General features: G+C 33.1%; 1 protein-coding gene across 1 annotated transcript in view; it reads right to left on the bottom strand.

The window, feature by feature from the left end:
- Nucleotides 1-17443, bottom strand: part of LOC106474214 (glycogen phosphorylase-like) — a gene marked incomplete at its 5' end in the record, with an annotated part of 31060 nt that overhangs the window by 3488 nt on the left and 10129 nt on the right. The window contains 10 exons of the mRNA XM_013934906.2: nucleotides 1213-1466; nucleotides 3152-3218; nucleotides 3787-3921; nucleotides 6846-6973; nucleotides 8724-8945; nucleotides 9735-9941; nucleotides 11845-11946; nucleotides 12254-12368; nucleotides 14066-14229; nucleotides 15282-15428. Of these exons, the coding sequence (XP_013790360.2) occupies nucleotides 1245-1466; nucleotides 3152-3218; nucleotides 3787-3921; nucleotides 6846-6973; nucleotides 8724-8945; nucleotides 9735-9941; nucleotides 11845-11946; nucleotides 12254-12368; nucleotides 14066-14229; nucleotides 15282-15428 (1509 nt within the window). The remainder of the gene's footprint in view (nucleotides 1-1212; nucleotides 1467-3151; nucleotides 3219-3786; nucleotides 3922-6845; nucleotides 6974-8723; nucleotides 8946-9734; nucleotides 9942-11844; nucleotides 11947-12253; nucleotides 12369-14065; nucleotides 14230-15281; nucleotides 15429-17443) is intronic.

Below are 17443 nucleotides of genomic sequence, written 5' to 3'. Positions count from 1 at the left end.
ATGTGGAATACTGACACCTAACTTAACCCCTACAGATCAGATCAGGATGCTAGGTTGACCATGTGGAATACTGACACCTAACTTAACCCCTACAGATCAGATCAGGATGCTAGGTTGACCACGTGGAATACTGACACCTAACTTAACCCCTACAGATCAGATCAGAATGCTAGGTTGACCATGTGGAACACTGACACCTAATTTAACCCCTACAGTTCAGGATGCTAGGTTGACCATGTGGAATACTGACACCTAACTTAACCCCTACAGATCAGATCAGGATGCTAGGTTGACCATGTGGAATACTGACACCTAACTTAACCCCTACAGTTCAGGATGCTAGGTTGACCATGTGGAATACTGACACCTAACTTAACCCTTTGACTGCAGCTGATTTAAATGAGTGCAGAATTTTTGTGAGCAGTACACTGTATACAGTACACTGTATACAGCACAGTCGTATTCAACTGGCGGAGCCAGACCGTACCCTATATACAGTACACTGTATACAGCACAGTCACTCATTCTGGCCATAGTTCACCACTGGCTATGGCCAGAATTAACCTGTTGTATACAGTGTACTGTATATAGGGTACGGTCTGGCTCCACCAGTTGAATACGACTGTGCTGTATACAGTGTACTGTATATAGGGTACGGTCTGGCTCCGCCAGTTGAATACCAGAACAGCATGATGGGAATGAAAATGTAACCATAATACCACCACTCAATCACAAACCAGTCACATGCACAAACATGTGTACAGTTGTAACATACTATTAAACAAGATATAAAAATGACCAAGAAACAATGATATTGCACATGGCTTAAGCATCCTTTCTGAAATGTATTTGAAACTTGTAACCTGATTTGTGTTTCAGGGACATTACGAGAGGAGACTTCCAAAGAAAAGTTTAGTAATTCAAATAAATTTAATAAAATCTGTGCAAAATTATTAAACCCATACTTTGTTATAAACCTACAAAACCAAGTTTTTTTCTTTCCTGTGATGATACGACAAAATGAAGATAAAGAGTTTTTCCCAGTCGCCAACTCTCGGTATGATCTCTCTAATATTTTCCTTTGTCGTAGAGTTTTCTTATATAAGCATTCTACTTTTACTTTTACATAAATTCTAAAAAAATAGCTAGCGAATGTACCAACAGATCTGCATATCAGCTTTCATGTAATGGTAAAACAGAATACATTTCTACCTCCAAAAACATTTCTTAAAATACTTTTTTCCTTATTTCTTTTTCTCGGGTTTTTTGGTTTCTTTTTTTTCTTTCTTAGGCTGCTCTGGAGTGCTAGCTTCTTCTTCTTTAGGTTCATGAGGAGCAGGAAGTTTCTCCCATGATGGTTCCACTCCCCAAATCTCCCTAGCATATTCACAGATGGTACGATCACTGGAAAACTTGCCAGATGTTGCAATGTTCATGATGGCCATCTTTATCCATTCTTCTGTATTCTGTGTAAGAAAAAAAGAGACGGTTATCAGTTCACATTTTTTCTGACTGTTAAAAAAGTAAAAGATAAATTCCTTTTGGCTAAAAAATAATTTTTACACTGCAGTACATTTAAACATTTGAAAGCCTGAAAAAAAAAGTGCTTTGCAAAGTCATTTAACAAAGTTTAAAATTCTGTGGGATAATCGACATGGTTTCATTAAGGGAAAATCTTGTATTAATAATCTTTTAACATTCTTTGAAGAGGATACTGCTTATGTAGATGAGGGTACAGATACTTGGTGTATCTGGATTTTTAGAAATCATTTGACAAGGCACCACATAAAAGGTTTGTTTAAAATGTTATCTCTGTAGGTGTGGGGGAAAGGTTGGCTCATTGGATAGAACACTGGCTAGATAGAAGAAAGCAGAGGGTTGTCATAAATGGAATTCACTCAAACTGGATTAATGTCACAAGTGTGGTATCTTAGGACTATTTTTGATATACATCAATTACGTAGATGAGGGAATGGTCAAGAAATTAGTTAAATTTGCTGACAACATTAATATTTTGGGTGTTGCTGGCTGTGAGGAAGTTGCTAATGCTTTGCAAAAGGATTTGGATTATTTAGCGAGTTGGTCAAATAAATGACAGACAGCTTTTAATTATAATAAATGAAAGGTAATGCAAGTGGGATATTACAATTTGAAATATTAGCATAATTTTGATGGGAATAACTTTAAGTGTTATGGAAGAAAAAAATCTTGGTGTTCTGGTTGATCAGTCTTTTCAGCCACCCAAGCAATGTGATGTTGCTGGTGGTAGTACAAACAGGATTTTAGACTGTATGTACAGAAATGTTGAATACAAGTTTAAAAGAGGTTATAATGTCATTGTATAGGTTATTGGTTAGGCCACATTTGGGATATTGTGTACAGTCTTGGGCTCCTTAGTTTAGAAACACTGAATTGTTGGAAAGGGTTCAGAAGAGGGTTACTAGAATGGTGCCTGGGATGGAAAGGTTGTCATACGATGATAGATTAAGATCCCTGAAGTTGTTTTCTCTTGAAAAAAAAAGATGATTTAGAGGGGATGTGATTGAGGTGTTTAAGATTGTAAAGGGAATTGATAGTGTTGATGCATCATCTTTTTTCATACTTAATGGCAAGAATGGTAGGACTGGGGGATATAAATATAAATTCTGGCAGGGTAAGAGTCATCTTCAGCTAAGACAGCTTTAATTTTCTAACAGGGTGGTTGGCCTTTAGAATGGGTGTCCTTCAGATGTGGTGAAGGCGGTAAATTTAAGTGAGTTTAAGGAAAAGCTTGATAAATATTTGAGTAGTAAGGGCTGGCTTCAAATGTTTTATTTATCGATCAACAGGTCCTTTGCTGTTCATAAATTAACTGTATGTATGTATGTTTACATAAAAATGTAATTGAAGACATTATTTATAAACATGTTTTACCACTTCACTTACATGATGTTTCGATCTCAATAAGCAGCAAACCATGAATTCTCAGATATATATAATCCAAGTACACTAATCACAATGACACACCCAACCCCATTTATTTATAAATCATAGAAACAAACTAATTCCTTTCTGGTAAAATGATTACATGGTGAATAGCATTTGAAAACACAAAGGAAACTATTAACTGTCCTACAAACGTTCTTTTAAAATTGTTTCACAAAGGGCTTACCGTATACATATCACTAACACGCTCCTGGCATCTAATGTAGTCCTCGTAATCAGCCAGCAGGAAGAATCTAATAATAAAGAATCACCAATTTAAAAAAGGTTGCTATACTTTAGACATAAGTAGTATAACACTTAACAATTGCAAAACTTGCAATAAAACAACTTTTCAAAATATTTAATTATCATACAAAATTCTGGAGCTTTGATTAATAAAAGACATTACAAAATATTTAAATATAATACAAAATTCTGGAGCTTTGATTAATAAAAGACATTACAAAATATTTAAATATCATACAAAATTCTGGAGCTTTGATTAATAAAAGACATTACAAAATATTTAAATATCATACAAAATTCTGAAGATTTGATTAATAAAACAACCTTTCAAAATATTTAAATATCATACAAAATTCTGGAGATTTGCTTAATAAAAGACATTACAAAATATATAAATATGATACAAAATTCTGAAGATTTGATTAATAAAACAACCTTTCAAAATATTTAAATATCATACAAAATTCTGGAGATTTGGTTAATAAAAACCTTTAAAATCTTTCAAACATCTCACAAAAAAAAGTCTAAAGATTAGGTTAATTAGAAAAAACTTTCCTTCACTAGAAATTTTTCTACCTGTCATGGTTCAGAAGAATATTTGCTATATCTTTGAACTGATCAGGGTTTTGGGGATTAAAGAAACCACTACTGATCTGATCAATACACTGTTTTAATTCAGGAATCTTGTTGTAGTAGTCCCAAGCATTGTACCTATGGTGAGGATAAAAAAAAGAAAACCATTATACCAGTACAACTATACAGCACAGACTACAATTACTCTAGGTTTTGATTCAGTACAACTATACAGCACAGACTACAATTACTCTAGGTTTTGATTCAGTACAACTATATAGCACAGACTACGATTACTCTAGGTTTTGATTCAGTACAACTATATAGCACAGACTACGATTACTCTAGGTTTTGATTCAGTACAACTATACAGCACAGACTACGATTACTCTAGGTTTTGATTCAGTACAACTATATAGCACAGACTACGATTACACTAGGTTTTGATTCAGTACAACTATACAGCACAGATTACAATTACTATAGGTTTTGATTCAGTACAAATATACAGCACAGACTACAATTACTATAGGTTTTGATTCAGTACAACTATACAGCACAGATTACAATTACTATAGGTTTTGATTCAGTACAACTATACAGCACAGATTACAATTACTCTAGGTTTTGATTCAGTACAATTATATAGCACAGACTACAATTACTCTAAGTTTCAATTCAGTACAATTATACATCACAGACTCTGATTACTCTTGGTTTAGATTCAGTACAATTATACAGCACAGACTACAATTACTCTAGGTTTTAATTCAGTACAACTATACAGCACAGATTACAATTACTCTTGGTTTAGATTCAGTACAATTATACAGCACAGACTACAATTACTCTAGGTTTTGATTCAGTACAACTATACAGCACAGATTACAATTACTCTTGGTTTAGATTCAGTACAATTATACAGCACAGACTACAATTACTCTAGGTTTTAATTCAGTACAATTATACAGAACAGACTATGATTACCCTTGGTTTCAACCCAGTATCACTATATAGCACAGACTACAATTACTCTAGGCTTTGATTCAATACAATTATACAGCACAGACTACGATTACTCTAGGTTTTAATTCAGTTCAGTTAAACAGCATGGTTATTCCCCTTGATTTTGATTCACTATCACTATATAGCACAGACTACAATTACTCTAAGTTTTAATTCAGTACAATTATACAGAACAGACTCTGATTACTCTTGGTTTTGATTCAGTATCACTATACAGCACAGACTACAATTACTCTAAGTTTTAATTCAGTACAATTATACAGCACAGACTACAATTACTCTAGGTTTTGGACAAATGACGATTGGAAATTTAATTAGAAATTATTTTTTAAAATCATGGAATTAAAACTTGAATAATATCAAAATTTGATTCATTAACTACATTTTGATGCTAAGGCATATCAAGAGGGTTAACCCTTCCCTTGAGAACATAACGTGTGCATTCTAGAAAAAATAAACTCATACTAACCAACCTACATCCTTCAGAAATGAAAAAATGGAAGCCTAGTTCTTGTGATTTTGTAGTTGTTGCAGGTTATGGTGGCACAAATAGTTCCATTTTCTGATTTCCATCAACTTATCACTGGGGAAAAACTTTTGTTGCTCTCGTCCATTGTTTACAGTGGTTTGTTTATTACCATTTACCCCACATTACACAGCAGTGTCAGAATCACATTGACAAGTTTTGATGTCTTACTGAATGTTTTTGATGGTCTTCTTCTTTGTTTCCAGTACCATTACTCAATGTTAATGTTAAATTAACTCAAGAGTTGTGATTTCAAGTCACAACAAACACGTGTAAAATCTTATAATATGAAGATTTTGTTGTTTTTCTTAACCTTAATAACAACAACAAAAAATTATGTTCACACGAAAACATATATTTCTTATGCCAGAACATAACCTGCTGTTTTTCTTCTAGAATCAAACTCCATTAATTCAAAATAATCCAGTATATATAAGCTTGTAACTCTAAAGTCCAGTTTAGTGCTTAGTAAACATCTCTAGAAATTGTTTGTTGTACATTGCTCAACTAAGTAGTTATCGATTTGTTACAATAGCACTGAATTACAACATTTGTGATATTGGTTCGATCACAATGCTCTGAAAAGTTTACTCTGAAATGGAGTAAATTAATGTAAGAACAACTTCTGGTATATATATATTGTATGAATTTATATATTGTCAGAATATATATATATGTTGCTAAAGGTTGTGATAATAAATTTTGGTAATAACACTGGAAGGTAATTGTTTAAAGAATTAAAAGACCAGATCTAATGAGTGTATATAACTGCAGGTGATAAGGGTATGAATGAGAAAACTTTATAATTGTAGTTAGTCCAGCAATTTTTCAACCTCTCAGAAGCCTTAAATGCCATGAAAGATATCAAATGTTACAACTCACGAAAAAAGTTGGCATCAGGAAAGAAACCTGACTTTCTTTCAGCAGGGGTAAATGGTTCTAAAAGTGCTCAAGTTATTGGATTTATTCATTTTTATCAAATATCCTAATATACACATTCTAGAAAAGATTAAACATTTTCACTGAACATTATCTTTTTAATAACACTATATTAAATTAATACACAAAACACTGACTATTTCATCAAATGGAGCATGAAATTTACTTGTATCTGTTTATGATGATTAAGAAGTTAGTTACCAACTGGGATTTGATCCCTTCTGTTTCAGTTCAGGAATAATGAGTAGCAGAGCACTGTTGTGAATCAAGAGAACTAGCTTTAGGCCATACACAAAGTAGATTTCTTAACCATCTAATCTATCACGAGCTTTAAAATAAATCCTCCATTTCATAAATGTGTACCAGACTTAACATTATTTCTTTTACAATTTTCTGTTAGAAGACATTCCCCCCCATCCCCATGTTCAGTGTTCAAAGACATACAGAAAAAAGCACTTCAACGGAGTGGTGATAACAAAGCTGAATGATTTTTAGTTTAGTCTCGAGGCAATACAAAATCTTTACTGTTGTCTATTTTCAAACATTATATTTATAAACTTAATAGTTTTACCCTTTTCTTTTTAATTCCTCTACTTCATCTACTGTCATTCCAAATATAAAGATGTTTTCTGCCCCCATCTCTTCTTTCATTTCAATATTTGCTCCATCTAATGTTCCACAAGTGAGAGCACCATTGAGCTGTAGAACATTAACAAAATAGGTAAGATTCTTATAAACAAAATGTACAACAGATAGAACTTAAAAGAAACTTTGAAAAATCATACAAGATTGATAAAAATACTTTTATTAAATTAAACCAGTAAAAGAAAAAACATAGGATATTAAGACAATTTTTATTTGTAGTCAACTATAGATTTTGTTATATTTTTCCTAGTGGACATATATTTCTTAGTTCCCATATTCATTGTTGTAGAATTCATGCTAAAAAACAACAATTAAATTGCCTAAGAATACTTTTTTTCAATTAAAGCTGTCAGCAAATTCAAATTAAGAAGAAGAACATCAATATCATTCTTAAAGGACTGACTTCTACACACAGTTCATTGAATAGTCAACAATCTTAAGACGATTTCTTCTACTTTTTTTCTTTTCATTTCCTATACAAGTGTAACAAGTTTATCATCTATTTTACATCATTAAGTTTAAAAACTGGAAATGCAGTGTTGTAGTCGAGACCTCAGTGTCTGAGACTGAGACCTTAGGAGTTGAGACCAAGACCGAGCTCAAGACCTTGTGTTAAATTACACAATGAAAAATAAAGTAAGAAGAGTAAAAGTCACACGCATCAAACAAACTTTATTAACATGTTAACCACAAATTCTTTACATGTTAACCCCACAATCTTTGTTTTAACGTCTCCTCCTATGACAAAAAAATAAAAAAATCAAAATGGTCAGCAAATAAAACAAAAGGAAAAGAAAAACTTTTATTGTTTTTTTAAGAGTTTATGGTGTCAGTTAATTCTTTATGATCTTTGAATACAAACAGGATCGCAGTAGATATACTAGACATGTTGAATATCAGGGATAATTGCTACTGTTTAATGTAAATACTTGCACCAGAAGAAGTTCATACAAACTTGTAGTAAGTCTATGTGTAATGCAATGTATAGTGGAAATTATTTTATAATAGTGTATGTTATAACTGGGTAGGTATATATACTGGTAAAACTTTTTAATTCAGCCGGTCTCGCTTTCAAGACCTGTAAGACGTTGAAACCCAAATGGTCTGAAACCTTCCAAAGGGTGGTCTTGAGACCTACAATACTGAATTCATGCTGGAAGTATGTACTTAAATCCATGCAGAATCTTTAAAAATTTGATGCAATCCTTTCACGGGCTGGAATATTTTAAACCATTAATTTTTTTATAAAATACCGTATATAGAGAGACTTGTAGCTGTAAATGGCAGACTCCAACTATATGGTAAAATTCTGCCAAAGTTTGTACTGAAGGGCTTGTAGCTGGATTTTTAAGATATTGATAGGGAGAATATCTGACAAAATGTCTACAACAATTTGTAGCAGATAAACTTTATTAGTCAGAAAAAAGTGGTAAATACTGTCTATCCAAAAGTACGTCGTTATGTTCCATAACCCTATTAAGCTAATTTTCCTTTCAAGAAGTCTTAACCAATCAAAACAACTAAATTGTTATAAATCACTATGATTCTACTCAATATCCACTGAAAATTCTCATAGTTGAAGTGTATTTTTGACAAGTTACTCTCTTCCCTGTACCGAGTGGACTTTTAAATACATAGTATTACAGTCCAAGTAAGTTTTTTTTCAGTTCTACACTGGGAACATGCAAGTTCATTGAACTATATACTGCACACTTTAACAACCTCCTGATAAAGTAGCTGTCTGAGTCTGTTTACAATAGATAATTTTAAATTAATAAAACATTTAAAAACTCATAATACTCACCATAAACTTCATGTTGCCAGTTCCTGAAGCTTCAGTTCCAGCTGTTGAAATCTGCTGACTGAGGTCAGCAGCTGGGATAATCTTCTCAGCCAATGTGACTCTGTAGTTTTCCAAGAAGACAACCTTCAACTTGTCTCCCACCACAGGATCATTGTTTACTATATTACCTACAGCACAGATCAGCCGGATGATCTGTTTAGCCATAAAGTATCCTGGAGCTGCCTAAGTGTGCAAGAAAACTTTTGTTAGCCATAAATTATCCTGGAGCAGCCTAGTGTGCAAGAAAACTTTTGTTAGCTATAAAGTATCCTGGAGCAGCCTAATGTGCAAGAAAACTTGCACATGTCTAAAAATAAGCTGTTCATTATTGAAACTTTGGTTAGGGATATGCAAAAAAAGTTTTAAATTAGAATAAAATGGAAGAGCAGGTGTAACATATATGCATGTAGATGTATGTAAATAGCAACCATGCTTCACAGATACCTGCCTATACAAATAATAGCCATGTTTAAAAAGATTGTTAGCACATAATAATTTTGGAAAATCCAACTTGTGAGATTAGGGAATATATATGCATACATTTCTAAAGTTCTGTCAGAACAGGGGACTTTTACGATATCCAGTGAAAGAATGACCATTTATAAATCAAAGATGCCCTTTACTAAAGGTTACTGTTTTGATAGCGAGTTTCTACAGCTGATTTCTTGGGTGTAAAAATTATATTTTAAAGTTCTCATACATAACTATATGTTTAAACAAATTTTTGCAGGATTTTTAAAGATCAATGTTCTTAAGTTTAGATACACAGTTAAAAATAAAACATTCTTTAAGTGATCATAAATATATATAAAGCTGGCAGAACACTTTAAATGCACAATTAGACTCATACAGTCTAACTGAAGTTGTAATTATCCAACATTGTTGTTTTTTTAAACTCACAACGAGGTAAGTAGTTACATTTTCGAATTCACAAACATAATCGACAAATGTATCACCGCAGTAATTACACACCTTTCCTCCAATCATGACTGTTCTTGGCACGAACGGAGCTGAAGGATTTTGTTTGATGCGATTGTACATGGTAATGATATGAAGAATGTTCAGTAACTGCCTCTTATACTCATGAATTCTTTTCACCTGAATGTCATACATGGATGATGGATTGATGCTGATACCGTATTCTTTTTGAATCAAAGATGCTAACTTCATCTTGTTTTCCTGGACACAAATAAATGCAAAATCTACAAACAGATTCAGATTCTTTTTTAGCAACTGCATTAATTAGTTGCGGACTGGAAGGAACAAAATAAAATTTGACTGAAATGTGGCTATTATGTGTCATAAAACTAGTTTCACGCACTCAAATTTTGAGTCTATACTTAATAGAATTTGTAACAACATTTGTTATCTGTAAACTGCCATTATTGCAAAATTATAAAAAAAAACATCCCACAAAATTCTTTTCTTTAAAGGATTTTTATTTTTTATGTAAAAATAGGACAACCTTTCAGTAAAATAAAAATACAGAGCAGCACATTGGAACATTTCAATTGCTGTGTTTAGCTGCATTCTTGAAGAACATCAATTTTAAATACAGTGATTCATTCAATCAATATAAGAAAATCAAATTATAACTAAAACTAACTTAAGATAACTTTCATTATCAACAAAAATTCTGCTTTTTAGAAGCTAACGTTCATTTATATCTCAAAAAAAAATAGTTAGAAACATGATAACCATAAAAATGAATGCAGAGCAAAAAAGAAAACAGTCTATTATAATCTACCTTGGTATTATGTAATTTTATTACATTAAGCAATATTGTTCTATGTAACAGTCATCACAGCAAGCCACAGATCAGTATTTGCTGTGTAGAATTGTTATTCTTCTTGTAGGTTTAATTTTTTTATGTTCAGAATTAATTTGGAATGGTATACTTCAGATATATGTGCAAAGCTATACAAGTACTATCTGAGGTAGTCATCTCTAACTTTGAACTAACAACTTAAAGAGAAGGCAGCTAATTATAGTGCCAAATCTAGGGCTACACTAATTAAGTAGTGAGATATCACCATCACTCTAATTAAGTAGTGATATATCACCATCACTCTCGTATCTTGGGCTACATAGTTGGGTAGTGAGATATCACCATCACTCTCGTATCTTGGGCTACATAGTTGGGTAGTGAGATATCACCATCACTCTCGTATCTTGGGCTACATAGTTGGGTAGTGAGATATCACCATCACTCTCACATCTTGGGCTACATAGTTGGGTAGAGAGATATCACCATCACTCTAATATCTTGGGCTACATAGTTGGGTAGAGAGATATCAACCCAACTATGTAGCCCAAGATACGAGAGTGATGGAAAGAGATATCACCATCACTCTCGTATCTTGGGCTACACAGTTGGATAGAGACATTTGGTCATCACTCTCATAATTGGGTAGTGAGATTTAGCCATCGCTCTAATATCTTGGGCTACATAATTGGGTAGTGAGATTTAGCCATCGCTCTAATATCTTGGGCTACACTAATTAAGTAGTGAGATATCACCATCACTCTCACATCTTGGGCTATTCACATTTGAGTAGAGACATTTGGCCATCACTCTCATAATGGTGTAGTGAGATTTAGCCATCAATCTAAAACACCAAAGTATGGAGCATTATTTTTGTAACAATGGGATGAAAACCATGCACAAAGTCCTCATTCTGCCTAGCTCCCAGAATCAATACAGCCCCGGTATGGCCAGGTGGTTAGGGTGCTTGACTCACTGCCCTCCCTCTAGTTTTTCACTGCTAAGTTAGGGACGGCTAGCACAGATAGCCCTCGTGTAGCTTTGCACGAAATTAAAACCAAAAAAACAAGAATTAATACAGTTAATATTTTAAACAAGAGTTTTAAGAAATGAAGGAAGAAACATTCCAGGAGTTTTATGGCTAAGTGTTTGTAGAAGCAGTTTTGCAATATAGAACCTAAACAACTTCGTGAAACCTGGTTCAAATAATTATTTTACATTTTTAAACAGTGAAGGAAGAATTAACAGTTGGAAGTGGGTACAATCACTCATTTGTACCTTACATCAAAAAAGTAACTTTGTCAAAAGAAAAGTTACCTGTTTCACAGTGTGGATGGTTCGTTTGAATCCCCGATCGTTTACAAAAGCAGCCAGTTTCTTAAGTTCCTCCAAATGTGTCAGCCAAGTTTCTCCAATGCGCTACAAAAATTTCAGTTATCAAAGCACAACTTCAGCAGTGATTACTTCTGAATTGTGAATAATACTCTAACATTCATGTTATGGCTTTTAATCTAAATTTAAATAAAGAAGATTCAAATATTGAAATCACTTCTAATATATCACTTAAATGATTATAGTATAAAGTTATCACTTTTACTTGTGATAGAGTAAAAATAATTATACATGCAATTACAAAAACCAGTTATGTATCTTATACAATTCAGATACATTAAAACAAGCGTATAAGATATTAAGGATTAGTTATACAACTGATGAAATCACTTACATCAGCAATAGCATCAGCAAGGCCAGGGTTACAAAGTGCCAGCCAACGACGAGGAGTTATTCCATTAGTTTTATTCTGGAACTTTTCTGGACTCATTTCATAGAAGTCTTTGAAACTAACGAAAACAGCAGTAGAGATTAATTCTATAAAATAGCCCTTCCTCTTGGCATATAAACACTGAGACCAACTATAAGATAAACTTAAATGATGCTTTATGTGCCCACAGCCAGAACCTGTGCTCAATGTTATTCTTTAAATTCTTTGCTATATATTTATTTGTGTCACTGAGCAACTAATATCTTTGTAATTTATATTATTTTACACAAACAGTCATTTTAATAAAAACTTTGCTGTTTTTTCATTCATCTGTACTATTGCATGCACTCATACTCCAGGTTTGCACACACTAATGGGAGAAAAATTGGGGACTATCCAGGACCAATTTGTCATTTTCAAGGATCTAATTTACTGATTTTAACAGAACATGAATTTCACCAAAATTAAATAATTAATGTGTTATTATATCTAATAAAAAATGCAATATTTTCAAAATGAGAACCAAAACTTGAGCGTTTTTGAATAGTTGACTATTCTTCTTCAGGATTTTGCTCTCATTGTATGGTTTGAATTTTGCACAAAGCCACAAGAGGCCTATCTGTGTTAGCTATCCCTAATTTAGCCATGAGAGACTAGAAGGAAGGCAGCTAGTCAACATCACCCATTGCCATATCTTGGGCTACTCTCTTACCAATGAACAGTGGGATTGACCATTACATTATAACACCTCCACAGTTGAAAGGGCAAGCACATTTGGTGTAACACAGATTTGAACCTGCGACCCACAGGTTGCAAGTTGAGCACCCTAACCACCAGGCCTTACTTTCTTTGTATTAGTGAATTTTCAACAATAACTGATATAGAACTTAGGCAAGAAACTTGAATGGTGTATCCTGAAACTTCCATGCTTTGTATTCTGTCTATAATTTCATGGTTTTAGATTCCACCAGACAAGTCTTGCGCTTGAAGAGTCATCCTAGTGTAATGTTGGTAATATTGAACTACTCTTTTGTTCTTCATTTAGCCTGATGGAAATTTCTGAAGCAAGTAGAAAGGTAGCTCCAATACAAGATTATATGTGATGAAAACCCATTTTTAAGAATTTTCATTAGAGTCTTGAGCTTCTTTTATATTAACAATACCAATAATAGTAACAGGGCATATGTTTGCTTGCAGACCAACGTCTACATGGTTCAAAACCTGTTACTGATCAGTATTGCCAAGTCAGTGTATTTCCTATTTTACGAGTCACATTTTCTAGAGATAATGACAACTGGGATGTGGGAGAGATGGTATTATACTTTCAAGAAATTTTGTAGAATTTTGTATTATTTTCTAGAGATAATGACAACTGGGATGTGGGAGAGATGGTATTATACTTTCAAGAAATTTTGTAGAACCTCCTAATAAAAACCAGTAACTTTCCAGATCTTCCAGTCCTGAAAATTTATTTAAAAATTCCATGACTTTTTAAGATGTTAACAACCTGACAAACCCTGTTTTTTATTGCTCGGTTATGTAGTTAAAAGCAACATAACAAACAAAGCACATATGTCTTCTGTGAAATAACTTTTACACTGCATTATTATTTTTATCTATCAGCTGAATGAATTGGGCTCAGTTAAAGACCTTAATTAATTTATAATTTATAAGTTATACCACCAAAAACAATGAAAATGCAATTTTTTTCCTCATATTATGAGTTTATATTTTGTATTTCCTTTTACATTTTGCATTGCATTAAACGTAATTTACATGTCTGCCTTCAAGATTTCAGAATGGATCCGAGCTACACCATTCACTGCATGAGAACCAACAATTGCCAGATGAGCCATGTTAATCCTCTTCTCCCCCTCTTCTTCCACCAGTGACATGCGACGTAACCGATCAATGTCACCAGGAAACTTTTTTCTTACTTCCTGCAAGATACAAAAACATCTTTAGAAAATGGATTACAAAAAACATATGTCAAGAAAATGGAATGTTTACAAAGGTCAAAAACATACTTTCTGCAAAGAAGAAAAAACACAGTGCATGGACATCCTGAAAATTCAACAGAGAATTACATGGTTAAGATGTGAAATTCCTACAAAGTACAACTAGATAAACATCTTATAAAGATGAATGGAGAAACAACAGATGAACATCCTACACAGGTGAATGGAGAAACAACAGATAACCATCCTACAAAATTAAATTGAAAAACAACAGATGAACATCCTACAAAGATGAATGGAGAAACAACAGATAACCATCCTACAAAATTAAATTGAAAAACAACAGATGAACATCCTACAAATGTGAATGGAGAAACAACAGATAAACATCCTACAAAGATGAATGGAGAAACAACAGATAAACATCCTACAAAATTAAATTGAAAAACAACAGATAAACATCCTACAAATTAAAAACAACAGATAAACATCCTACAAAATTAAAAAACAACAGATAAACATCCTACAAATAGTAACATAAAAAAAACATTGTTGATGAATTAAGACCCTGCAAAGATCATTAAAAAATATACAGCTGTCAGACAGATTTCCCATAAACAGCCAGACAACAAACATTGAAAAACACATGCTATAGGATGTGGACCATCTCAAAGGTAAACAGAAGAATCAATGTATATATATGTTTTGTAGGGATAAACAGAAAAATACACAAAGATTGATGATATCAGGCAAACAAAGTCACTAAACTATTCATACTTGTATTTTACACTCAAGATAAAAAAAGTTAACTGAACAGTTAGTCAACTAAATACCAACAAAGCAGAAAATAATATAATTTTATTATATCCTTATTTTAAAATGACATTAGTTCTAAAACCTCTAAAGTTATTAGGTAACATACCTTTAAAATCAAATCATGGTACAGATGCACATAATACAAAACACTAAAAGCAATAATAAATATTATGTTCTTAACTAAGAAAAAAATTAAAACTTATGATTATTAAACTCACATCCAAATGTCTAGCATTGACTTCATAAACGATCTGCAGGTGACGAGGTAAAATTCTCTCCAGCAGGTGGACAGGCCAGCGCTCCAAAGCTTCAGGTAACACTGTATGATTAGTGTAGGCACATGTTTTACAGCTAACCTCCCAAGCCTAAATAAGCAGATTATACATATTGTTGAAGATCATAATCATTAAAACAGATCCTTAAATTGATGATACGAGTAATGGATTGGGTTCTTAGTCATATGAGGCAAAGTTAGGGTTAGCTAAATCAATAATTAATGTTTGGTGGGGAACCTACTAATTAATTAGTCCAAAAATACAATAACAACAACTTTTACAGAAGGGAAATTCTGATTTTAATGATCACAATGGGTTTTATTCATCGCACAGGTCATCATCAGGTTACAGTTATAGTGAATAAAGTATTCTGCATTTTAGAAAAATTGAAAGGTTCATGATGGTGAGGGCAAAGTTTGCAGGTGGCATTAAAATTAGCTTCTTAGTTGCCAAAGTTATCTGTAATTGTGGTGTTGCCTTTTACCAGATCACATATTATTACAAAGAAGAAAATAAGGAAGATTTTATGATCTGTTTACCTTCTAGTGTGTTTTCGGGTGGTGTTTTATTTTCGAATGAGTGTTTTCATGTGATGTTTAAGCCTTAACTTCATTTACTCCATTTTTAAAAACAAAATGACACTTTCTTGTTATTTACAAAATTACTTATTCATGCTGTAATCAGGCCTAATGTCAAGTCAATGATTCATCTATTATTCAGGAAGATCTACACAATGGAATCAGTAAGTAGCTTCAGCCATATTAACATTAATTGTTCCATTTAACAATGACTAAACTACTGTTATAAAATAATGTCAATCATCTTTTTCAGTTCTTTGTTATGGAAGTCAAGCATCTGTCAGGAGCTTCAAACTGCAAATGGTTGGTCATCTTCTTAATATGAACATCTAGTAGAGATGGCTTTTCATTTTTACAGTTGATGGTACTTCACTTCTATACAGAGTATGGCTAATAAGGTCCAAGTATCCTTGTAGGCTCCATTCCCTGAAAGAGCCATTTCCAAGCTAACTGGACTCATCTGGCAGGATGTGACAAATCTCCCAAAAATATCCCATGCAAGTTTGATGGGATGGAAATGGGCTGTATCAGTGATAAGGATTAAGTCAGTGCCAACTGTAACAACATGTGGCAGCACAAATGGTTTTAGAATGTGATCCCTGTAGAATTAAGTATGTACCAACATGTGACGGCACAAGTGGTCTTAAAATGTGATCTCTATAATGTTAATATTCTGCAAGATGTAGAGGTCAGTACATCCACCAATACTTATTGCTGACTACACTATGCCTCCATCATTGCCACGTGAATCACATTACCAAATGAAAATGGGGTTGAATCTAGTTCCAGGTTCTCTTTATATGAATTTGTTATCTGACTGCAAAGTAAAGTATACTCACCACCTGCACCTCATTGTACATCTTTCATATAGGTCAACTTTGAGAAATCTGTTTCTAACTATCTGTATGCTGACATGAAATCCAATTGCATCTGCAAACATCTTAGTGAGCTATAATTGACAAACAGTATCCATCAGCTTGCATTGTGAATGACAATCTGCCTTGTCCGGACATCCATGAAACTCTACCACTGGTTTGAAAGAAGTTCCAAATTCTGGAATATATTCAATGAGGAAACCCAACTTCAGCTTTTCTTGGGCAACTGAAAATATATTCTATACCAAGACATTTCACTTCTTTGGCAAAGTTTCCTCAGTTGGTAAAAGAAGCTGGATTTCTCAGAAGTTCCTCATTATGCTGTCATCACTTCTGAACAGCTTATGTGGTTAGCATGCTTCCAGTTGTCCAAAGGCTCTTGACATGAGAGAAACATAGACATATTTTCTTTCAAATTTAGCCATGTTTCACAAAAAAATTGAAGCCCTTTAAAACTCTCTGACTCATTTTAAAGTAAAAAATTAGACAAGATTGTGTGAGACCATTATATATAGTATAGGCTTGAAATGGAGAAAATATCTGATTGGATATTAGTTTTCCTATGAAACAGATCATCAGATAACCCTTTCATCAAAACATTATCTTACAATAGTGTTGCGTCAGCGAGGTCACGTGACTAGTATCACGCCAC

This window comes from Limulus polyphemus, unplaced genomic scaffold (assembly GCF_000517525.1).
Source record: "Limulus polyphemus unplaced genomic scaffold, Limulus_polyphemus-2.1.2 Scaffold6956, whole genome shotgun sequence".
NCBI classification, from domain to species: Eukaryota; Metazoa; Arthropoda; class Merostomata; order Xiphosura; family Limulidae; genus Limulus; species Limulus polyphemus.
Note: the sequence above shows the minus strand (reverse complement) of the source record. Positions and strands in the feature narration are given on the sequence as shown.